Source organism: Brassica rapa, chromosome A07 (genome assembly GCF_000309985.2).
Source record: "Brassica rapa cultivar Chiifu-401-42 chromosome A07, CAAS_Brap_v3.01, whole genome shotgun sequence".
Lineage (NCBI taxonomy): Eukaryota > Viridiplantae > Streptophyta > Magnoliopsida > Brassicales > Brassicaceae > Brassica > Brassica rapa.
In genome coordinates, this window is record NC_024801.2 from 3,123,518 (window position 1) to 3,150,644 (window position 27,127).

A 27,127-nucleotide genomic window follows, 5' to 3' on the forward strand; every position below is an offset into this window, starting at 1 on the left:
CCATTTTTATCTACTACAAAATAGTCATACTAGAAGTCTAGGTCCATATATTCAAATAATATTTTTATTGTTTACATTAGTTTATTTAATGTATAACATTTCTAAATAATTATAAGGATATTAATAACAAATTAATTTTAAATATAAATTTAAATTTTAGTTTTAGGAATAACAAAATCTGTTGAGAAAAAATCTAACAAAATCTTTTTTAAAATTTAAATATTCTTTTAATTAATGCACTGATTAATTTCGCAATTAGTAGTATATTTTTATTATAAATTAATTTTAATTATATTTTTATTATAAATAAAATAATGAAATTATTTGCTAATTTTATAAATTTTATAAGTATATTGTACATTATATTAAAATAGAAGTAATTAATGAATTACATATTACAATTATTTTTTGTGCAAACATCTTAAATTATTTTGAATTGGTAAACAAATATATTTTAAAAAAATATTTTCATTAAGATAAATAAATAAAATATCATTCACCGTTTAAAGTGACTAAAATATCATTCACCTTTTAAAATGATTAATATTCATAAATTATGTAATAATTTTTACAAAAAATAATATTGTTAACATATGTTAAATTTTAATATTTAGAACTATATATCATCTATTTAGTTATTTTTAAAATGACAGGAATATATTATCAAAAATTATTATATACAAAATAATATAAAGTTTTATATTTATAAATGAAATGTTACCCGTAGGGATGTGCAGATTAAAATCTAGTTAAATACTTAAGATATTAACTCTAAATATCTTAATCTACATCATTATTACTACATCCTAAATTGGCATTCTTCTCTTTATCCTACTATATAAAAGGAGCTAAATCCTAGCTTCCTAAACCTTGCCACATGAACAAAATAATCAGAACCAACCATTATGCCATGTCATTCCGGACTGGACTTTAAAAAAAAAACCAACCATTAAAATATGCGAAGAGTCACGGTTTAACCTGGTTCAACTCCAGTTACATCATAATAAAACAATGCATGCATTGATTGTTGATTATTAGTCTTCTAGCTACCACATCTTTGCCATCCTAAATCAAAATCGATTTTTACAACTTTAACTTGCCCCATACTTAATATTCTTATAGCTGGTGAACAATTTAATTTAGGAAATCGTTATATCCTACTATATAAAAGGAGCTAAATCCTAGCTTCCTAAGCCTTGCCACATGAACAAAATAATCAGAACCAACCATTATGCCATGTCATTCCGGACTTGACTTTAAAAAAAAAAAACCAACCATTAAAATATGCGAAGAGTCACGGTTTAACCTGGTTCAACTCCAGTTACATCATAATAAAACAATGCATGCATTGATTGTTGATTATTAGTCTTCTAGCTACCACATCTTTGCCATCCTAAATCAAAATCGATTTTTACAACTTTAACTTGCCCCATACTTAATATTCTTATAGCTGGTGAACAATTTAATTTAGGAAATCGTTATATTTCATGTCAAAAATGCATACTGTATTCATTGAAAATTAAATAACATATATTCTACCATTAGGATCAAGAACTCTAATCTGAAGACTATATATTCATCCCCTCTCACTCTGAAAAAACCACCACCGCCAAACGTTCAAGATTTTGTGTAAGTCAATATTTGAAAGTCACAATTTTGTCAATTTTTTGGCATAAGTGATATGTTTAAGAGTTGGATAGTTAAGTCCGTATGCGGTTGGGGACGTGGGGTTTGGCTCACCTTCCACTGTTTATTTTCAATTGTTTTAATAATAGATTCATATTGATAATCTGTGCGAACAAACGTATAAGATTTTAGTTGGTTAAGATTAAACATAGACCGACAATCTTCCGTCTTTAGCTATTGGTCTCCGCCAAAAAAATTTGATTTAATATAATAGTTCCTGCCTGCTAAGCTACTACAATTGTAGTTCACGTCTATCGGTCATATAAAATATTTAGTTTTTTTTTTGGCTTTATAAGATTTTAGTTTGTAATTAATCTCATGGTTCGATTTTATCCATTGAGACCTTTTTCACTATTTTTATTATCAAACCATTTCACTTTGCCTAACATTTAAATATTCTTTCCTTTGTTTAAGGATTGATTGTTCCTCAATACCATGGTCAAACCAACCGCCAAAGATCTTCCGCTTATGGGAGGTATTTTGAATTTACAAGTGCATTTTTGAATCAAAAACATTATTAGTATTGATATATTAATTAAATACTTTAATCCAAATCTTTAATAAAACAAATATAAAATACAAATTATGTTTTATATATATATATATATATATATATATATATTATATTTTTGACTATTTACATCTTATTAAATTTGAAGTGCACAAAAAAAAAGAAAAGTTACATCTTATCTGATAAGATTCCAAATATATAAATACAATGCTACGTTTTGATTTTTGTTTATTGCTACGAAACGTTTTAAAAACTTGGGAAAAGGTAAAAATACAGACGACATGACCGACCACTCCTTTTCTCCTGGTTTGCAAGAATCTAATTGAGTTGCTTAATATTTGTTCCAAATTAATATATAGTCCCATCAGAATCATAAATTAATAATCTATCTCTATATAATTTTATATAAGTACTAAATAAAGATATTTTTGTTCATTTTATAGTTACAAAACTCTAATAAAACAAATATAAACATTATTAGTAAAATATGTTTTTTATTTAAAAATACAAATTATGAAAAAAACCACAATTAGTTCTTAATAAAAAAATCATGCTCCCAACTGTATCAACAGATTCGTTATTCACCCCTAGAAGACACATATAGGAATAATTAAATACTTTGGCAAAAAAAAAACATTTTTGTGATGAAGATTCTTAGATGATGATCGTTTTCTATACAAACATGCGGCACCTCTACACCATTGTTTTAATCCCAGGAAAACACGTAGAAATCCATTAACACAAATATTAACATACTTTAATTAAATATGTAATCCGCGCGGAGCGCGGACACCGGCTCTAGTATATTTAATAAGTTCCTGTAATCACACTTCTTCCCTCGAGGTGCTGTTGATTTCTTTGTTCAATTGTGACGGTGGAACATCTTTTATCATTAGGCTCTGAAAGAAACCGATCATCTGCACAAGGATAAACAGTTTGGTCCATCATAATTCGATGACAGTAATATCCAAGTACCAGTCAAGGATGAAATGGCCTTACCGACGACAAGGAAATGCATAAAAGACTGAATCCAGGAAAATAGAAGGGTGCATTGTTCGAGAGGAACAACGCTATACAAATTAAACCAAATCTTATCAATAGTGTGAAGAAAAAACTGAAACTTAGCAGTAAATAGCTAAGTAAACTGTGTTCTTATGGCTTCACGAACCTGTCAATGGACTGAAAACAAATGGTGCCACGACTTTCCCAAAGGACTTCACTCCAGATATGCATCCTTGCACTTTCCCCTACATCAATTACTCAAACATTGAACTATTTCTTTTGAGGATGTTGATCCAACAAAACAAACTTTCAATCGTTAGGACAAGATATATACCTGTTCACCGGGTCCGACTTGTCTTGAGGCAATACCACACACCTGTAGCCAAGATTGTTCAATTTTATACTTATAAGTAGAAAATGCACCATTGTTAAGGACAGATAAGCTATATCTATAGCCTTACTGATGGCATCACAAGCATGGCTCCAGATACAAACAAAGTGGTGAGATAAGGAACCTGCCACATAGAAACAAAAAAAAAAACACAAAAGCAGATCATATTGACACTGAACATCGACTCAAGTCACTAGTTTCGACCGACTCACCCATGGTGCCCAAGAAATGCTGACAACGGCCATCTGCATCTCAAACCCATGCAACCAAATTCATTATATGCCAACATCTTATTTAGCGTTTCATCAGAAACAAATTCAAAAGAAAAGAAGATATGCTTACGTTCGTAAATTCCATAAAAAGCCCTGCTGATAAAAGCTTACGTTCTCCAATGGTTGAAGCAAATCTTGGCAGTACAAACAGCTAATAAAAACATTTAACAACACATGACGTACAAAATTTATTCATATTAATGTTATTTAAACATATTATCACTACACTACAAGAAAACGTAGCAGTAACAACGGCATTTTACGAGGAAATTATTTCCTCGTAAATTTACATAAGCTTTACAACGCAATTACGACGCGACATGACTTCGTCGTAAATTCGATGGTAATTTACGACGAAATGTATTCGTCGTAAAGTTAATGTAAGTTTACGACGAAAGTACGTGGAATGCAAAATAGTTGTAAACGTTACATCGACATTACAACGAATCATGTTACCGTTACATAAAGGTGAAAACGTGTATTGAAAGTGCTTTAACTTACCTAAGTTCGTTGTAAACACGTTGTAAATTTTCCATGTAAAATCCATGTAAAACTTACCATATTTCTCTATATATATGTCATTTCCCACAACTCTCTTCCTCACAACACACAACTCTCTTCCTCACAACACACAACTCTCTTCTTCTCGAACCACCAATTACTATTTCGAAGATAACGATAACGAACATGAGTCATTCGTCTGTCTGCCAATTCAGTAGAGCGATAAGGAGAAAATGGAGGGAAGTGAAGTTGGTTTATACTTGAGTGAAACCTCCGACCATCGTCAAAGGTTCCTCTCAAGTACAAACCAGCTGCACTTCCGTCCACTTTCTCCTTGTCGTTCCACTGAATTGGCAGACAGACGAACGACACAGGTTCCTTATCGTTGTTTTAGAAATAGTAATTGGTGGGGTAACAATGCAATTACGACGAAACCAAATTTCGTCGTAAACGCCATGTAATATTACGACGTAAGTACGTCGAAAATTAAATTTTACATCGATATTACAACGAATCATGTTACCGTTATATTTAGGTGAAAAACTTATCGAGTTTCGTTGTAAAGTCGTTGTACAAAAACTATGTAAAATCCATGTAAACTTTCCCTTGTAAAATCGTTGTTATATTTCAACTACCCAACTCGAAAATTTCTCTATATATATGTCATTTCCCACAACTCTCTTCCTCACAACACACAACTCTCTTCCTCACAAGACACAAACGGAAAAAAAAAAAATTTAAAAAAAAATAGTCTCGAAAATGGTCGGTGGCGGTAGTATTTACGAGTTACGAAGTTGGATGTATTTGCACAAAGATTCCGACGGGAGAGTGACGAATGCATTTCTGAACGGGCTAGAGACATTCATGCACCAGGCGGGCTAGAATCACAGGTAATATATCTCATACTATTATATTAATTAAGTAAGTGTTTAAGAATATATATATGTTTTTTGCAGGTTGATTATGACGATCCTTATTATCCCGTATGGTTTCATGAATTGGTTCAAGGTCCAGTTGCAAAGGTCACCACATCACCTATGTATTTCACACGAGGATTTACCTTTCACACATACGAGTATGGGAGACATCGGGCAACGAGTAACTACGGAATATGTGTGAAAGGTGAAACAGACTTTTACGGGATATTGCAGGAGATTATTGAAGTGGAATTTCCGGGGTTATTGAAGCTAAAATGCGTCCTCTTCAAATGTGAATGGTTCGATCCTGTTGTGAACCGAGGGATTCGGTATAACAAATTTGGTGTTGTGGATGTCAATTTTGGGAGAAGATACAACAAATTTGAGCCTTTCATTTTAGCTTCACAAGCCGAGCAAGTTAGCTTCCTTCCTTATCCTCGGCTTCGAACTTCCGGGATAAACTGGGTAACTGCTATCAAAGTTACACCTCGTGGACGCATTGTCGTTGGAGAAGAACCGCCCTTGCAAGAAGAAGACGCTATCACTGAAGTTGAGGTACCAGAACAACCAACTGATGAAATCCTTTTGATCGACCCGCAAAACTTTCAATATGAAGATATTCCCGAAGATGCGACAGATGAAGCACGTGAAGACGAGTTCGAGAGAAGCGACGATGATGATTGTAATGATAGTGATGAGAACGAAAACGATTTAGAGTGATGTAATATATGTATCAAATGTTGGATTTCTCTATTGTAACATTTTCTAAAAGAAAGAGTAAGAAGTAGTATGATATAAGATATGATGTTAGATGATATGTCACTTTGGGGTTTAGGGATTTCATTCTCGGTGTTTAGGGTTAAGCGTCGTAATTTCGTCGTAAATGGAAAAACGCGGGCCTGGTAATTTCGTCGTAACTCGAAAAACACGGGCCTGGTAATTTCGTCGTAAATTAAAAAACACGGGCCTGGTAAATTCGTCGTAAGTGGAAAAACGCGGGCCTGGTAATTTCGTCGTAAATTTACGTCGATTTTACGACGAATCCTAATCTATATAAGGGGACGCCGAGAGCGAGGCTGCCTCGCTCATTCCTCCCAAATTCCTTTGCTCTCTCTAAGGTAAACTCTCTCTTCTCTCTCTCTTTTTTTTTTTTTAAATTAGTTTAGGTGATTAGTTAGGTAACGGAATTAGTTTAGGTGATTAGTTAGGTAATTAGTTTAGGTGATTAGTTAGGTAACGGAATAATATTTTTATTATGTCGTAACTGATAAAATTTATTTTAATTTTTTTTAGATGGCTCCTAGAAGAAAATCCAGAGCACCTAGTTATAGAGATTTGTTTGGCGACGATGGTTCCGGTACATCTTCTTCCGGTCCATCGTCTTCTGGTCCATCATCCTCCACCGCAGTTCCAGACTCTCAGCCTTCTCAGAGAGTTGCTTGGAGTCCTCCTCCACCGCAGATGCCTCCACCGCAAATGCCTCCACCGCATATGCCTCCACCTCCTCCTCCAGCGGCTGCACCTGAGCCTGTCCCAGAAGGTGCAGTTCATCCGGATTTGCGTGTGCCTTCATATGCCCCATTCGCGAGATATACGGTAGAGGATTTGCTTGCCCAGCCCGGACGAGAGGGTTTGGATGTTCTAGACCCCGATAGACCCCGAGGAACTTATTGGTAAGTTATTAATTTTTATTACATAAAAATTTAAAATATTTTTATTTTCTAACGGTTAAATTGTTTTCCTTTCAGGTTTGGGGCTAATAACCGTGTTGGCCGGAGCGTTTCGAAAACGATTAAGGGTTACTACGACGGGGCATATCCGAACTGGAGCAAGACTCCAAATCACGTTAAGATCACGTGGTTTAAAATGTTTGCGGTAAGATTTTTAAATTTAATTAAATTTTAACTTTTAAATATGTATATATTTTTTAAATATTATTATTAATTGTAATTTTTTCAAATTTTTTGTGTTTCAGCAAAAGTGGCATTGGTCTTTGGGAATCACCGAGATGGTGAAGGCGGAATTCGTTGCAAAAGCAAAGATCCGCCTCTGCAACACAGTCTCCGATTGGAAGGACAAGTGGGAGCTCGACGGGTATGAGGGAAAGCCCACTGAGCTCACGACGGATGTGTGGGATGGCCTCATCGCCTATTGGAAGCACCCGTCTTCGATCAAAAAGGCCAATTCGTGCTCGGCTTCTCGAAGAACGAAGGATAAAGATGGTAATTTGCCCATGCTTCACAGAACCGGCCAAAAACCACATGCAGGCATCCGTCTAGACGTTGTAAGTTTTGTTTTTAAATATTTATTTTAAAATATTCAATTAATATAACTTTTAATATTTTTTTTTTGTAGTTGGAGAAGACGGGAGTCTTACCATCTCTGTCTGACCTATTCAAGATGACTCACGCCACATCCGACGGAGTTTTTGTGGATCCTGCATCAGAGAAACTCGCTCAAGCAGTGGCTACTCGGATTGAAGAACGGGAGACGCAACTAACTCAGGAGTCTCCCGATGGATTACCCGTCACATTGTCCACCGAAGAAGCCGACCGAATCTTCGAAGAGGTAGTACAACTAAAATTTTTTTTTTCATTATTTTTAATAACTATATTAATATATGTTTTAATTTTATAGCTGGCTCCTAGAAAGAAGGGCCGAATAGTCGGTATAGGCTCCGTTAACCAAGTTGCAAGGGCAACTTCGTCATACACTTCGAGACGGGATGAAGAGACTTCTCAGATGAAAGCTCGAATGGATAGCCAGCAGGTTCGTTTAGACTCTCTTGAGGATTTGCTAGACGTGATGGCCGTGGGAAACCCGGTTATGCAGAGAATGTTGAGTCAGAGACGAGCCGCTCTTGGGTTGCCAGTACGAGATCCCCAAGAGTCCGATCCAACCCGTCAACATCCGAGCAACCCCACCGACTACTTCGATGATATGTAGTTTTTTTAATATTTTCGGTTTTTTTTTTTTTTTTTTTTTTTTGTCGTCAACTTTACAGACTCATATAGACTCTGTAAACCAAGCCGGAAGATATTGATCCATGTGAACGACGAAAGACGGCTGAATCCTAACACTGCGTGCTAGGCTATCCGCCTTTGTATTCTGCGCTCTTGGTACATGGACGATCTCTGATTGTAGGAAACTTGCTCTCAGACTTTTGATGTCTTCCAAATAACTTGCAAACGCTGGCCACTCTTCTGGTTCCGAAACCATCTTCACCAATTGAGAACAATCCGTTGCAAACGTAACCTGAGATTGACGTAAATTCCTCATACATTCCATAGCCCATAGTAGTGCTTCCATCTCCGCATGTAGAGGAGAAAGGCTAGCCCGAACATTCCTCGCCCCCAGCAACCCAGCGAAGCCTTCTAAAGTGCTGTGCCAACCCTGGCCGGAGAAAGTATCTTTCTCTTTCCAGGAACCATCTGTGAAACACCATCGTCCTGGATTTAACAGTGAAGACCTAATCTCTTCCTGTGGGACCATTCTCTGTTCATTCACTAGTTGGGCTTCAGCCCAAAGGGTTGATTCTGTTTCCGCCAATTTGAGCGTATCCCTAGGATCAATATCCAGATTACTAAAAACCTTACTATTCCTTCCTTTCCAGATATACCATAGTATCCATGCGAACTGATGATCATCTAACTGCGGAAATACTCTCCAGAAAAGATGATCCATATTTGCAAAAAGGGATTGTGTGGGAAATGTAGTTGGATTTGATGGTATCTTTGAGAGAGCCCAAACCTGAAGTGCTGGAGGACATTCGAAAAACACATGATTTATCGATTCCTCCTCAGCTCCGCATCTTGTACAACATATATCGCCAGTTATCCCTCTCGCTTGTAAATTTTTCTTAACCGCTATACACCCTGTCACCAACTGCCAGAGAAAATGTTTAAGCTTTGGTGGACACCTGACTTTCCAGCAGAATGATTTCAAACCATCGACCGTAGGTCCAAAAAATGCTGGTGGTTTTGCTCTATCCGGGTAAACTCGTTCTACCTGATATCCCGATTTAACCGTGTATTTCCCAGTTGTTGTGAAATGCCATCCATCTTTGTCCTCCAACTGATATCTACTCAGTCGTATACTCTCGATAATTTTCACATCCTGTGGATCCACTAGAGCCTGAAGTGCCTGCGAGTTCCAAATTCCCAAAGTGGGGTCTATAAGAGAAGCCACTGTGAGGTCAGGGTAAAGATTGTGTTGGTTTTTATTTGCTGGTCTCGGGCGAGTGGTTGGGAGCCAAGGATCATTCCATACAGAGATAGAAGATCCTGATCCCACCCGTTTGATTAGTCCTTTGCTAACCAGAGATCTAGCTGATGTAATACTCCGCCATCCATATGACGGAGAGTATGAGCGAATCGGTTCCAGGGGTGAGGCATTCCTGAAATATCGACCTTTAAAAACTCGAGAAAATAAAGTATTTGGCTTCTCGATCAATCGCCAAAACTGTTTACCAAGCATCGCTGTATTGAAATCAGTGATGTCTTTAAAACCCAGTCCTCCTTCCTCCTTGCTAACACATACTTTATCCCAAGATTTCCAATGCATACCTCTCGTACTTCCCCCGGGGCTCCACCAAAATTGGGCTACCGCACCTGTCAGTTTCTTTACGGTTGCCTTAGGCAATCGATAGCAAGACATCACATGATTTGGTAATGCCGTAATCACCGATTTAATAATCACCTCTTTTCCTCCTTTTGTAAAGAACTTAAAAGTCCAACCATTAACCCGTTTGTTTAGTCTATCCTGCACAAAACTAAAAACCTGAACCTTTGAACCCCCAAGATTTTCTGGTAATCCTAGATAAGTTCCCATTCCTCCATGATTCTGAATGCCCAGGATGTCTCTCATTTCCTGTCTGTTGGACTCTTCAATTTTATGTCCAAATTGGATCGAAGACTTCTCAAAATTAATGAGTTGACCTGACACCATCTCATATTCCTTTAAGATTCTGAGAATAGTTTGACATTCCTCTCTCTGGGCTTTGCAAAAGAAAAGACTATCATCCGCAAACAGTAGATGTGAAATGGAAGGACATGCTCGAGCTACCTTCATTCCTGTCAATTGTTTCCCATCCTCCGCCTTTTTAATATTTGCAATCAAAGCCTCAGTGCACAAAATAAATAAATAAGGAGATAACGGATCTCCTTGCCGTAACCCTCTATTCGGAATAATAAGGCCTCTTGGTTGTCCATTTAGTAAAACCCGATATTGAACCGATGATATGCATTCCATCATTAATTTAATCCAATGAAGATCAAAACCCATCTTCTCTAGTAAAGCTTTAATAAAGTCCCATTCCACTCTATCATACGCTTTGCTCATATCCGTTTTAATTGCCATATATTTTCCTTGACATGATTTGTTAGTCCGTAATCCATGAAACATCTCCTGAGCTATAAGAATATTATCAGTTATCAACCTCCCTGCCACGAATGCCGATTGCGTTTCCGAAATAAGAGACGGCAGACAAAGTTTCAGCCGCTGGCACAGAACCTTCGAGATAATTTTATACCCGACATTACATAGACTAATGGGTCTCAATTCCGTCATCCTAGTAGGCCTCTCCGTCTTTGGGATCATACATATATTAGTAATATTTAACCGTGGATCCAAGTCCCCAGACACCAAAAAATTATTTACCATTGTTACCAAATCATTCTTAATGATATGCCAGGAATGCTGGAAAAAAAGAGCCGTCATACCATCCGGTCCTGGCGCCTTCTCTGGATGCATCATAAACAAAGCCTCTTTTACCTCACTCTCAGTCGCCACTCTCAACAATCGTTGATTCATCTGAGGAGTGATACCCGTTGTTACCTCTGAGAGAAAACTATCAAATCCTGTCGGCGAAGTGGTACTAAACAGCTCTTCAAAATAGTCAACAGCCACCTTTTCCACTCCAATATCTTCTGTAATCCAGTTCCCCGCAGCATCATGTAAGCCAACAATCCTATTCCGAACTCGTCGTTGCTTAGTTAAGGCATGATAGAACTTGGTATTTAGATCCCCCGAAGAGTACCACATATTCCTACTTTTCTGGTGCCAATAATCTTCTTCATCCTTATAAGCTTCTTGTAACTTTCTGGAGACCTCCACAATATCCTCCTGTGACCTAGCATTATCTGTCTGAACCTCCTCGAGGGCCTTTTGTAAATCGCTTATTTTCTCCTTGCCATAAGGTGGATTATTTTTCCGCCATTTTGCAATTTCATGTCGACAATTGCTAATTTTTGCTACTATATCATCCTCGCTACGAATCCTATCATCTGACCAACCCGTCGTAATGGATTCCAGAAGCCCCTCTTGCCCTACCCACCTCTTATCAAACCGAAATTGCCCTTTCCTTCTGTGAACTTTATCGTCTAGATACGCCACCACTGGTCGATGATCGGATGCCACCAAACCTAGATATTCTGTGTAAGAACAGGGAAATAGAGTATGCCACTCCTCATTTGCTAGAGCGCGATCTAACCGACACCTTACAGTCACAGCCCCTTTTCCTTTTCCTCTTCTCCCCTGCCACGACATTTTGTTCCCTCTAGCCGGAAATTCCAGAAGTCCAGTATTTCTTATCATGTTATTAAAAGGGATAAAAGAATCCGCACTTCTCAAAGCTCCTCCATCTTTTTCATGATTTCCCGTAATCTCGTTTAAATCACCAATAATAAACCAGGGCTCAGATCTTGCAATGCCATACCTAGTTAATCTTTCCCACACTTGTTCCCTCATTTGTTGAACCGGATCTCCATAAACAAATGTGAGAAACACCTTTTTCCCCAAAGCCACCGCCTCCACATCTATCATTCGATTACTTGAATAGAGTATATTAACTTGATACTCATTATTATAGAAAAGTGCTAGACCACCACTCCTTCCATTTGGTTCCACTGTAACCAGATTATCAAAACCCGAATGTAATTGAAATCTGTGTACAAAGTCATACTCCTGTTTGGTCTCTGATAAAAAAAGAAAATCTGGTTTATGTTTGTGCCATATCTCTCGCAGATAACTCATTGTCCATTTACTTCCCATTCCTCTACAGTTCCAACTTAGTGCTCTCATTAAAAAATATAAAAATACTCCCAAGAGTTAGCAAAATTGGGTTTAATGATACCCTGAAATCCCAACCACCAAAACACCATAACCCCATAAAACACCAAACTTTCACTCCACCCGTCACAATAAAACGGCTTCAATATAATAATGGTACGCCCTGTCCCTATTCCAATGATATACATTATTTCCAAATCCACCTCATCATCTAGTTTGAAACCAATAAACACCATGATAGAAAAAACAAACATATGAGACTTGTTCTTCACGTAAAGCAGAGAAGAATAATCTGTATACATTTCTAAATCATCTTCAATATCTATACCAAATATCAATTCCTTTATTTCCAAAGTAACCACTCTAATCTTCACCAAATAAACCATCTGCGACTGGTTTAAAGAGACCAGCCACAGGTCTCGAGTCGATACAACAAGAACGTTATGTTCTGTCGTGAGCCACTTCCCAAAACCAACAAAACACACAAGTGCCAAATCATTTATTTGTCTTTTAAGAACAATAACCAGCATAAATAATACCGCTTCGAGAATACCAACCCTCCTGTTATGATCACATACGCTCAACAAAATAAACCAAATCCAAAAACCAATACCAAAAATATTATTCCATACGTTCCAAAGACCAAACAAACCACATTTTAATAAATGCCCATTTAAAACCCAGACATACCAAATAAAACTTGAACTGCTCGTAGAGCTTATTGAACCAACAAAAAAACTGAAAGTAAAAAAAAACAAACAAACCCGTAATATAGCTGTCTTCAAAACACCCACAATCCATAAACAGTTAAGGCTTGGGTAGCTGTTTCGGGTGTGAGGTACCCTTTTCTTCCACTTGCTTAGCACCACCACCCCTGTGGAGGCTCTGTTTAGCTTGTACCCGTTTGCGAGGCTACATAAGCACTTGAGCAAACTTGGAGTTGTGTCCACCAGTAACTGAAAACAAAGGCTTGCGCAGCCCCGTTTTCTTCTCCGCCGCCGTTTCCCCCTTACCCTCAACAATGCCTCCAGTTCTATCTTCTTCGACAACTTCTGTTGTCCCCACCTGATCCATATCCGTTCCTTCTCCATCTGTAAGATATTTCCAGTTCGACCCCTTAATGATTGTGCTTGATCTTCTGGATTCCGCATCCACTCCGAGGATCTGAATGATAACCATATCCTAAAAAGCCCAATCGTATCTCCATTCCCAACCCCTTTCGATTGAAACTCTATCGAACTCGTTATTAGGTAATTGATTCGCAGATCTCCGCTGAGTTCCCCTAATTTCCCATCTCCATATGATTCTCCTCGAATCGTGAAATTCCTATGAGCACCCGGATCCCAATCTCGATCGAACATCCAAACCCTAATTTGAACTCATTTTCGGTTTGTATTATGAATTTAAATATTATGACTTTTAAATGCTTTTTTATAAATGTTTTTTATTTTCATATTTCGTTTTAAAATTAAAATTATTTAAAATTCAGAATTTTAAATAAATTCAAATTTATATATATATATATTTGAGGTTAAAAATAATATTCAAAATATATTATAAAACGAAACGTCGATGTAGGCTCGACGTAAACATTTACAACTGATTACCGTCGAAAATAATTACGAGTCTTTTACATCGAAGATTTTACGTGGTCTTTACATCGAAATGTTACGTGGAGTTTACATCGAAATATTTACGAGGGTGTTACAACGAAAATGTTTACGTGTGCTTTACATCGAATCCATTACGTGGAGTTTACCACGAAATTTTACGTGTCGTTTACGACGAATCTCTGCCCTGCGCTTTACGAGGAATATATTTCGTCGTAAACTTAACAAGTCATTTACGACGAAACGTCGGTTACGACGGGCGTTTTACGACGAAACGTGTTTCGCGGTTCATTCGTCGTAACACCCCGTTTACGACGAAGTTACAACGTATATTGCCCTCGTAAAAAATATGTTTTCTTGTAGTGCTAGTAATGTAATTACTTGAGAGATAGACCCAACGATAGTAATCAATAGCATGAGATCAGCAAACTGGTTCTTGTCAAAGCCAAAACGCGCTTTCAGAAAATACTGCATAGTTAAAAGAAAAAAAATCATCTGTTTTGTTCACTAATTTGATAAAATGAAAACTAAAAATGTAGAATAATATATGAGTAAACCAAGAAAGCAGACTGCATTCCATTATCTGAGAAACTGCTGAAGAATGTAACAACCAATGCTTGAACGAAGATAGTACTGCATTACAAAATCCATATCCAAATCATTATATTTAGAATGATATATATATGTATGCATCTACATATGTTTAGTAATATAAACATACCTAGTTTTCATTAAGATCATCATATCTTTTAACGAAGATTGTTTCTTGTTTAAAGCACTAGTTGTAATTGTTGTGTTGTTCAACATCGGTTCTGCTAACATCGTAACATCATTACTATCACCGTCATCTTGTTGATGATAACCATTTTCATCATTGTTTAGCCTTTCCTTTAGGAAACTTCTCATGTACACCATGGCAACAAGAAACGATATAGCTGAAACCTAATTTATCGACACAAAAAGCATGTCTCTTATATTTTCAAAGTAACGATTCGGTTGACTAGATTTGACGCTAATGATTATAAGATACCTTAAAAATCAAAGCTAGGGGTAGAAATCGAGCAACTAACGTTCCACAAAGAGAAGACATTGTTTTGACACCAGCTAAAACACTAAATGCTGATATTCTTGTTCTCCCCTGAATATTTTCTGCCTAAAAATGAAAAATGAAATGGATTAAACTGATAAAAATAGTAGTAGGCCAGATTGTTATTGTAATAGGAAAATTATCTACTCTATTAAAATAGAGTCCTAATTTTATCTACTGTGAAATGTTGTCAATTAAAATTGGACCTATTCTAAATACTACCATTTATTATACACGCAAGACACATATCACTTATGTTAACCAAGTTACTTAATTTAAACCAACTTTACACAAACCATATGCTCCGTTTTTCTACTTATACAATAACAATACAAATTTCAATTAGTATTGATAACTAAACCGATCTTATCAAAACATTACTTTGCTAAGCGTTTGTTTGTTTTTGCCTATAAGATCGCTTCAAGATTGACTACAAGTGACATCAGCTTAATATACAACGTAATCAAATCAATTCATATTTGTTCATCTTTCATCGTAATATATGAAAAAAAAATATGTTAATATGTTTAAACTAATTCTAATAATGTTTGATGACAATTTTGCTGACTAATAACTTAATTAGGAATAGATTTGCAAAAAAGGTATTTTTTATTTTAATATTCAGTTATGTTTAAATTAATTAACTTGACTAATTAATACCATTTTATGTTCATTTAATTGATCTAAATTTGTTGAAAATTTAGTAAAATAATAACTACATATAATAAATAATTGCATATCTAAAACAATCTTCAAAATATTTATTTATTCTATTAAAACAAAAGTACAAAAAGTCTATTGTACAAAAGTATAACTATTTCAATAATTACTCAATATGACATATTTGATTATTTACAAATCATTCAAATATATATCATTTCTAGAAATTTTATAATTTATAAAGATGATAATAACAAAGTAGTTTACCTATAAATTTAAATTTTATTTGTAATGAAAAAGATCAAACACAATCTTAATAAAATTTTAAATATATTTCTAAAATAATGCATTAATTAATTTCATAATTAGTAACATAATATTATTATAAATTAATATTAACTAAAAATTTATTTGAAAATAAAAATAAAATAAAATTAATATTAATAACAAATCAGTTTTGACTATAAATTTAATGTTTATATATCATGATAACAAAATTTGCTAAAAATATATAAAAAAAAACAAATATTTTTAGTAAAATATTTCAATAGTTTAGTATAAGAGTGAAAGTCATAAAACATCAAAAAAACATTATATATCGATAATATTAGCTCAAATAATAGGATAGTGTTACCATGTATAAAAATAAAGAAAATAATAAGTTTGAATTAATTAAACCGAATAATGTATTTACTTATAAAATTCTGCAACATACTAAAATGATAGATGATAAAATATATATTTTTCAAACACAATATGAAAAATTAAATTAGTCTTAGAAAATATCATTTTATAGTATAAATAAATAAAATTTTGAAAAATGTGTGTACAAACTGTAGAAATTATAAAAACATATTTATAAGTGATTTTCTATTTAATTATTTCTGATTATGAATTTATTGTACCGAAATCAAAATATACTATTATACAATAATAATTACTCACGAAATTTAATGTAAAAATCATTATATTTTAATGGTGTTAAGATTATATTATTATACATATAACACTGAAATGTAAATATAAATAGTTAATATCAAATTTATATATTTATAAAATTAAAAATATCCGCACGGATACGTGCGGGTCAAACTCTAGTTACTACTTAAAATAAAAGTGTTACCACATAAGCAGAGGCAAGGCAGTCCACGGTGCCTTCGCATACCAAAGCGGTCAGAATCTTGATTATGTAAAACATATAGAAGAAATGTGTATCCCTTTTGTACCCTAAAATGACTGCCAAAAATAATATTTTCAGCCTTATAATTCCTGATTTTATTTCTTCATATAAGAAAATATTTAGAGAAATAATAAGTATGAAAAATGCTATGTAATACTTATACAGCATTCTTAAGATTATTATAACTAAGTAGACTAGTTTGCATTGGAACATTGAAACATCAAGATCAGGAAAAACAAAAGGTAGTGTTCCAGTTGGTCTTGGTTTTATTATTATTGAAGACATTGGCGATGGTCCAATTCTTTTTATCTTTCTTTTTAACTGAAGAAAATGCGATAGTCCAGGTGGAGTATGTTAATTGTTTTATTTTAGTCGACAAAAAAATTTTTGTTTTATTTTATTTTGGAGTAGAAATAGATTTACTCAAAAATTAATTATTTCACTATTTTTTTTACTAAAGTATAATTAAAATTAAATTAATTATATTTGAGAATTATACTATTTGAAAAACGTGAAGGTATAAATTAAAAATATTTTTAGTCAATTTAGATGAAAACTGTAGAATATTTTTTTCTTTTTCTTTTTTATTTCTCTGTATTTGTGTTGCCGATTAATAAAATTATGGAAGGATACTCTGGACATTGACTTGTTGTTGCAGTGGGGCAAAGCTAATTTTCATCCACGCGTTACTCTCCTATAAAGTCCACATATCATATTCTGTATTCTTGTATTATTTATTCAAAATAGATTAGCGAGTTCTTTAGTGTCGTTTCGCTGATGTGTCCAAGTGTCTAGCGAAGGATTAAAGCAAACACGAAAAAAAAAAAGAGTTAAAATAAGAACGAGTGAGAGAGAAATCAGACCAGGCGGAAGGATTGAGAGACACATGGGTAAAGTGAGAACTGCTTTAATTCCATATCTGTCTGATAGATTCCCAATTACTGGCATCATCACCATCGTCCCTAACCCTATTGCCTTCATTAATAACACACATTATCTTACTAGATTATGTCTTTAATCGGTTTATAAACTGAACACATTTCAATTTTGTGGCCGACATAAAATGAGTTATATGACCTTTTTGTCTTAGGCTGTCTGCATCAAAAATCTCTCAAATGTGAGTTTTTCAAACGTTAGAAATTGTGTTACAAAAAAAAAAGCTAGTGAGAAATTATAGTCCAGAAACTCCAGTTGATCAAAAAAAAATATTCGTAAATAGTATACGTTATTCGTTTTACAACAATCATTGTTCAAACAAATGAGAAACACTGGGTTTATGCATTGTGTAACTTAGAATTTAGAGTATCTCCAAAAAAAAAAATTTATTTTGAAGTATCTAAAACTTTATATTTGAAGTTTAAAGCTCTTTTCCAAAACCAAAACTTCAAATTTAACTTCAAAACTATTTGTATTTTATAATATGGTCTTTATATTTATCATAACTAATTTGAATTCATAAAATTTTTATAAATAACTAGCACATATGCAAACATATTACGAAATATTAATTAATAAAATTTAAAATTTAAATATAAAATGTAAATATAAAATTTAAATAAAAATAACTTAATTAATATTAAACTTTAAACAAAATATCATATTATTCCATAAAATGATTTTCTATCAGTGCATTTTGAAGTAAAAATGACTCTCTTCATTTTTACTTTATAGATTACGAGCTAAAATTTATTGAAATCAGATGATATTAATATTTGTAAATACATTCGATCAGAACAAGAAATTAAAAGAGAAACATAAATTATTGCTAAAAAACTAATTTTATTTCGATGATATTAATACTCGTGAGTATATTTGATATGAACAAGAAATAATTGTACGAAAAAACATCAAAACAACAACAACCATCTTCAGTTACAAAAAAAAAATTGAACAATATTTGAAAATTTTAAAGGTTCTGGATCAAACTTATCTGACTATTAGTGTTGTTGTAGTATTTAAATTTGTATAATAGTTATGTCTTTATGTAATTTTTAAAAATAAAGCTGATGTGTGATTGTAAGGACCAAAATGCAAATAAAATTATGAAATTTCAAATTTGAAGTTTTGATTAGTAAAACTTTAAATATAGAGTTTTATTACTCAAAACTTTAAATTTAACTCAAAACTTTAAATTTAAAATTTCTAAATTCTCTTTTGGAAAGTAAAAATTTTCATATTCAAAGTTATAAAGTGTCTATCAGAAATGCTCAGGAAAAAAATTCCTTTCTTGAAATAAAAAATCGTTGTATGTCGAAAACAAAAGAAAACCTTCTTTAAATCACTTAGGTTGTAAGAACCAAATCAACTTATCTGGGTAATAGGCTCTCAATTTCATGTTTAGAGACATCCAGATGTAGATGGCAAGAAGAAGAAACACAATCTTTAACAATCAAGATGTAGAAGATAAAAAAATGATGTAGAAGACATCAGACAGAGATGTAGACAGAGTTCAGCAAAAAGAAACTTAGCCCAAGAAAGAAAGAAGAAACACAATCTTTAAGTAACAAACAAAAAAAAAATCAGATTTAATTTAAGTACCACTTGTTGAAAACCGGTGAGATAGACGGCTAGAGAACATGCGTCGTCTGGTGAAGAGCAAACGGCGGCGACGGTGACGTCAGTAATCACGGGGCCTTCCATGAATCCGGCGAAGCCAGACAAGAAAACAATAGTCAACATGTGTCTCATCCCAACGAATCCATCCTCCATCATCACCATCAATAAACCAAGCAAAGTAATGTGTAAGATTTGTTTCGATTTTTACTAAAAGGGAAAAAGCTTATTATTATCCAAGATAACATATGTTTTCACAACTCCGCCGATATTTTTTCAGTCTATATTATAAAAATTGGATAGAAGCATGTTCCATCAGATTGTTAAGGATACTTTGGTATTTTAGTCACTCTCCTTTTCTTTATTACGGGCTCCGTCAACTAATAACTATCTCTGTGTGTTACAAAAAAAAAAGTCACTATCTAAGTTTTCATCAATAATGAGTAAATTATACTATTTGTCGTTCATGTGTTTTCTTTACAAGTGTGAGTTTCCTAGATAAGCATTGGACTCTAAATCTTAACGGCCTGACTTATTCCAAATAATATTGAATTTTGGACTTTAATAGCTTAAGAAATCAAAATATAGGTCACCTAGCTTTAGATTTCCATTGCCTAGAAATATAACGGTATTTTTTTTAGTATTGGATGAACTGAAGAGTGGTCAAGAAGACTTGAGAGATCATCTTTTCTATATTCATGCTAGTTGGAGGTAAGACTGGGAATGAATATACCACCTATCTGGCCACGACTGATTTATGTTACGAATTACGATTGGAGACAGCTTTGTGAGACGGAATTGTAATGTTTAAGTGCGGAAATGACAAACGTTACCATTCAGACAAACTGTGATTAATAGTGCGTACTTCACACAAGAACGCAACTACAAAAAAAAGAGAGTTAAAAGCAGCTGTTTTTTGCTTGTTCTATTTCTTGAACGAACTGCACATGATTCATTTCCCGTTCATTTATGGTGTGGATTATAGTGGCCTAGATGTGTTTTTCTCACTAAATTTTTTATTACTATTTAAATTTAAAATACTCATATAAATAAGTTAGACCCAACTCGTTTATGAGCGAATTTATTTTTAAAACTATACATTAATTATTTCGAGTATAACATTAATTTTAACCCTAAAAGCATCATTAATGGTATATTTGTTAAATTGAGCATCTAGATAATAATATATCAATATTTTCTCAAAAATATTTTAGTTAAAGTGTTAATCAGAAGATGACACTTGGCTTTGTAGTATCTTAAAGCATCTTCTACACAAAACAATAGGATTGTGGTGTTATTAAAATTCTCTCTCCTTTATATTTTTTAATTATATTTTTAGTTAGAATTTTTTATAAAAGCGTGCCGTTAATGGTGCTCTAACAAACAAAACTTAAATCTCGGTAAACTTATTTATGGTAAGACTTTAAATAGAGTAATTATTGATGACTGATATTAAAGATACAATTTTATGGTAAGACTTTGAAACATCATAATTTAATCCATCAAATTTGTTAGAAACAGATTGGTGGATCTACGATTAACGAATATAATCCATCAAATTTTTTGAAAAATTATATTAAAGCTCAAATAGTATTTTCATCATATAATTACATCTTTTCCCGGATTTAAATGACTAATTTTAAAACTGTTTACAATTTGCAAGACAAGATATTTTTAATAATATATTCTTCTTTTCAGCAAAAAAAATAATAATAATATATTCTTTGATTTTACTTTTAAGATAGTTTTTCTATATTTTGTGAAATATTAGCATCTATGAATATTCACTTTAGATATTATTAAAATATTATAATTGAGAGAAAATCGTAGAACCACCAATCTGTTTTTGTAAATCATGTTATATTTTTTTATTACCAATAAATAAATAAAATCAATGTACATATCTCGAAAATAATTTAGAATATCCCTCTATGTTCTTTTTTACAATATAATTTCTAATATTAGTTTCACAACATATATGTGAAATATATTTTACATATAAATATGTTATAATGACTATGTTTCCCGCTAAGACCATTAAGAAATTTAATTGTTAGAGATTTGCACATAAATTTATAACGGTAAATCACTAAATATTTCTGTTTTTTATATCTAACAATAATAATTGATTAATTATAGTTAAAGCTATTATCTCGCATTTTTGTATCTACATTATAATAACATGATTTTATTTTCACTAAAATAATGAAACTATATGATCATGCAAGATTTGGTCATCCTTATATTGTAAATAGCTTTCACATAATAAACTTTTCATTACAGTGATATACATAAATTAAAATTTTAATATACAAATATATTTATAAATTATGAGATTGTTTCTAAATAGATAACGCTTATATGAATGGACCAAAAATGAAATGGGTTTGAGGCGGCGTTTAAATGGGTAGTTCCCAAATGTAACGGCTTTAAATGTGACGGTTTCTCCGAACAAAATATTTGATATGTTTTATTAGATTTTCACAACTTAATATATCATGTGCTTTGAAAGCGCGAGTCAAAAACTAGTATATTATAAAAACATATATGTTGATTCATTATGCAATTTTTACTGCAAAACAAATAATATTTGTCAGTACAAAAAAAATTGGTTTTCTCTTTATTTTAAAATATGATCAAAAGTTCACTCATTTTTATATTTTTTTATCATTAACATGAACAGACTCAACTAAGACTCTGCAAACCAAACTGGTAACTCCGCTTCCATATTAACGATAAAAGACAGTGGTTTCTGTGCACTGCGTGGAAGATTGGCCGCCCTTTTATTCAGCGTTCGAGATCTATGAGTTTTGAGAGACTGAAACTTCCTTTGTGGATCTTGATATCTTCCAAAATAACTTGCAAAGACATATCATTCTTCTGGTCTCGAAACCATCTACACCAATTGAGAGCAATCCGTTGAAAATGTGACATGAAACTATCATAAATTCCTCATACATTTCATTGCCCATATGAGCTCTTCAATTTCCGCATGAAGGGGTGATAGGCTGGCTCTCGTATTCCTTGCCCTCCATCAGTCCATCAAAACTTTCTAGCGTACTATGCCATCCTTGTCCCGAATAATCATCCTGATTTCTCCATGACCCATCCATAAAACTCCATCTTCCCGGTATCAAAGGTAAACTTGTTACCTCCAGATTCCTAGATTGGTTGACCCTTTGGGTGAATGTTGCATGTGCCTCAGTCCAAAATAATAATTCAATTTCTGCCAATTTGAAAATATCTCTAAGATCAATATTTTTACAGTTAACGCAATTGCACCATATTATTTATAAACCTCACACTTGTTTTGTATAACACGTGAAACAATATTATCTTGTATTATATTTGTAGGAATTATCCAAAATTTTCTAATTTTACGAAATTGTTTTATTTTATATTAATTGTTACTAAAAACTGTACTATTTTCCTATCAAAATTGCATAATTTTTTTTTTATCAAAACCACGCTAATTTTTATATCAAAACCCTATTTACTCCACATATCGCATGAACGTAACTGTTAACAGTACCGCACTTTTATTCCTCTGCTTATATTATCAAATCCATTTATAATTTGTACCCTTATTGTATCAACAAAACTGAAATATATTCATCTCTTATCATCCAGTTAACGCCCATGTAATTGATAAAAAAGTATTTGCACTCCCTATCCATACAATTTACCATATGTAGTGATCTACATAAACACACTGTTGGGCATTGTCCTTTTCTTTATATGACCATAGTATTCCTATCGAGCATGGAAGCTACTGTAGATATGATTAAATCTGTAAGAGAGATCTTTGCAAATGGGGATAAAATCGTTATTTTGCTCACTCCATCATCACTATTTGCTCCAAAGTTTTACTGTGTTAAGCAAATTCTTAATATCCAAATTCTTTTACTATTTTGAGCCAATTTACTCTTGATAAAAAGTAATTTTTGGTACCTAGAAAAGATAAAAGTATGAGAGATGGACATATCGTACCTATTTTGCTACATTTTATTAGTACATTGAGACAACAATAAGGTTTTGTCAAGCAGCTGACATATCTAAATCAAAAATTGGTGGGAGAGTTGTTGAGTATTGAATAGATCTAAGATCAAACCTACAAACCATGGATCCGAACAATCATGCAACCTCATGCCAGAAAAAAATTATAAATAGCTTGCTTTCCATAATCTCTCTTTTCTTATTTGCCTTCTAACTTAAACATTAGAACTCGTTAAAAAGATCTTACGATTGTGTGTTTTTGGGGCTCCAAAATTGTTTTATGTTTGATAAAAATCTGCCCCTGAAAAAATGAAAATTTCTCTTCACAAAAATAAACAACTTCTATAACTTAGATTTAAACTGGAGAAGAAAACCAAACAAATGGTAGTGCATTATGCTGGTAGTTTAGTGATTGGAATTGGTTCTATTATACTCCTATTTCGATTCATGTTAGGAAGGATGCTTTACACCATGTCAATGGTATTAGTGCGAGCTGATCCTAAACTTAGGAGAGTTTAGAACTTTTGCCTAAACTTCTCCCATTTACAAAAAGAAGTAGTAGAAATAATAGTTCTCTATTGTTATGGTATAAGTCATATAAATATTACAACAAGGTTTGTTGCAATGAAATTGCGGTGACTTACATAGAGCATACTCTATTCGCAATATGATGACATTTTTGTTGCAAATTCATGAATTTTTCGTGTAAGTTGAGATGCATTGATGTTATCTTGGTGTATCTCAACCATGAACAAAATGATCAAAAATTTCACATGAAAAAATTAATAATAATAATTTAACAATTATAAGGGCATTTTAACTTCATTGTTATATTTATATCTAAATGATATAATAGAGGAGAAAGTGCTCTAACTCATCTTTATTTCCTCCTTTAAAATAAAGATTGTTTTTTGTTTTTTCTATTTATAGAAGAATAAATAACATTCATATATTATTAAGTTATACTTTTTTTATTTCCAAAACGGTCATCTGTCTTATTAAAATTGATGTACAAAGATGTACAAAATAGAACTAACCTTTTTTAACATTTTTATTGCACAGTTTTTCAAACCAATTTTTTACATAATGAAATGACATTGCCTTTTAAAATTATAATTACATTAAACAAATAATTTTTTTTTAACTTTCATTTTCACTTCATTCTGCATATATTCTTAAGTTCCCATATATATAGATATTGTCAGAAACAGTTCCTATATATATATTTCACCATAATTGATACCATGTATGTCTCAAACAAATCAGTGATATTCTATTTTATATCTCTAATTATCGTCATTTATTAAACCAAAATAAAAATTGTACTAAATCTAATTTACACTCAAAAACGAATTTTATATAGTATTTTTCAAAGATTATGTAATCCCACAAATTTATCGTAAGTATCTATGTACATTCCGAAGATTCATAAAATATATTTTTAACCATAAATCAAATTTTATTCGTAATAAATTAATTAAGTTTAGAAGCTACATACACATGTTTCTTCCAAAGAAAAACTGTTACAACTATTTTGAGCTTTGTCTATATTAACATATTAACAAAAAAAAATTTGAAACACAACATAATATTGTTTTTTTTCCAAGATATATTGGCCCATTTAAATGAGCTATATATTGTATAAATCTAAGGTTTGTATATTTATGCAAAAATCAAAACTCACTTTAATTTTATATATATTTAAATTAAAATATATGTAATATTATGTTTTAATCAAACTTCAAATATAATATACTAAAATAATGTTAGATGTTTTTATTTTCAAAGTAAATAGTCAATTTGTATCATACACATAAAATAATAACAAATTTTTAAATGTTTGTTTACATTAATATTTTAAATTGTTATAAATGTGCATTTTAAGGAATTGTATTTTTATTATTATTTATTAATATTATATTTATATTAAAATCGTCTTCAAATGGATATCGGAACAGCACATCTGGTGTTTCAGTGAAACAGAACTAAACTACAAACATATCTAAGGAAACCAAAGAAGAAGGAAAGTGGGAGGAAGACAGACATGGAAGCCAAGGCCTCCAACTCCGATTTGGACCGATGATTAGTTAATCTTATTTGTGTAACTTTATTGTGTTTGGGTCGTCCAATTCCTACTGAAGCTTCCGTCGGCTTCATATCATCAACGTGAGTCACCACCGGTCCCACGGCCACAACGTCGATTTCCATGGTGAAAACCGACTCTTGTAACCTTAGTATCTGCCGACAGTCAAGCCTAGCCATCTCTCAAGTCCAAGAAGAGTCATCTACCTCCATTCAATCCACCAATCAGAGAGGGGTACACACCGGACAAGATACAAATCTCGAGGACCCACCATCCTCAAATCCTAGATCTGCCGTCACAAACACCTTCAACACTCGAACGACAAACCCTAAATCTCGATGCCTAACTTGCGGGGTCTCCAGCCACCTCTCCACCGTCTTCAAGTGGTGATCGCAATAAGCATTAAAGCTGACGAGAAACCAGAACGAAGGGTTCTCACACAGATTTGCCGTGCGAGAGATTTATTGGAACGACGCTGAAGGGAGAACCAATGCACCAAAGAAGATTAAAACGTTAGTCCAAAGCAGGGGCCGACGCAGAGCAGGACTAGGTGTGGCATGTGCACACACTAATTTTTTTGTTTTCTCTTTAATAATTATCTTGAAATTTGTATCAATGCCCTTAATGTAACTATTTTTATAATGCTTGCCACTTAATAAGAGCATTTTTTTATCAAAATAAGAACATGTTTATTGCAGTAGTTTAAGTGGGTTGCTTAGGATATTTTGTAATTAAAAGAAAAAAAGGAAAAAAAAAAAAGAAAGGGTGTACCTTAGTTAAACACTAGAAGGGTCGTTGCTTCCGCTGCTTTTTATCTTTGTTTCTATTTTTTTCTCTTTCTGTTTCTCTTCTTTTTGGCCCACTTAATTTTCTCTTCATTATGGCCCGCTTAAGAGTTTAGCAATAAACATGCTCTAAGTTGTTGGATTCTCCCATGGTCCAAAGTAAAGGAAGAGAAAGGAGAGGGAGAGGTAGTCTCATCACCGCGAGAAGCCGGTGACCGGAGAAACCTTCTCCAATTTATCAAAATATTTGGGAGAAAATTAGAAAGATGCGGGTTTTCTTATTCACCATTTTTACTTTGACTGATGCTATTAAAAAAAAATAGTATTTGGTCAAGAAGATTTGTTTCCTATATATATTAAAAGAGAAGCATTACAACATATTTTTGTAGCCACATGTCATCACCACAATCATTCTTAGAATCCTTAAAAAAATATGTTGGTCCATATAAATATATAATAAGCTTTTTATTAAACTAACCATAAATTAATCATAAATGTTATTCATTGTTTCCTTAAATAAAAATTACGGAATTACCTAATGTGGCTAAAGTATATTTGACAATTAATGATTTTAAATAATACAGATTTGATAAAAATTGGTCTATTCTCTATCATTTTTTTAAATTTTAACTTATTAAAATAAATTAAACAACCACATTAACTATATAATAAAAATTTAGATTTTTTCCTATATGTTATATTTTGAATTTTTAAAAACGAATATAAATGACTAAAGTTGTTAAAAATCCCACATTGTAATTTTTGTGATCCATGGATTAAAATTTATGTTATAACAATATACAAATGATTACGAAATTAAATAAG

The 27,127-nt window shown here is 32.7% G+C and overlaps 1 protein-coding gene across 6 annotated transcripts; it reads right to left on the reverse strand.

Annotated features, from left to right (window-relative positions):
- Window positions 1-803: 803 nt before the first annotated feature.
- LOC103846003 (multidrug resistance protein 2) lies at window positions 804-26,780 on the reverse strand. 6 transcript variants are annotated; one of them, XM_033275172.1, is made up of 15 exons: window positions 19,424-26,776; window positions 17,749-17,860; window positions 16,829-16,941; window positions 14,989-15,111; window positions 14,680-14,900; window positions 14,516-14,591; window positions 14,340-14,426; window positions 3,933-4,013; window positions 3,803-3,835; window positions 3,661-3,714; window positions 3,534-3,575; window positions 3,366-3,444; window positions 3,197-3,267; window positions 3,001-3,114; window positions 804-830 (listed from the first exon to the last, which is right to left on the reverse strand). In XM_033275172.1, exons 1-14 carry the CDS (start codon window positions 19,601-19,603, stop codon window positions 3,022-3,024), a joined length of 1,365 nt encoding a protein of 454 aa, XP_033131063.1. In that variant the 5' UTR covers window positions 19,604-26,776; the 3' UTR covers window positions 804-830; window positions 3,001-3,021. The 6 variants fall into 6 exon arrangements, with proteins under 6 accessions (XP_033131063.1, XP_033131065.1, XP_009121172.1 ...); XM_033275174.1 differs by lacking the exon at window positions 804-830 and having other exon boundaries at window positions 1,761-3,114; window positions 17,749-17,980; XM_009122924.3 differs by lacking the exon at window positions 804-830 and having other exon boundaries at window positions 1,761-3,114; window positions 19,424-26,775.
- Between the last annotated feature and the right edge of the window lie 347 nt (window positions 26,781-27,127).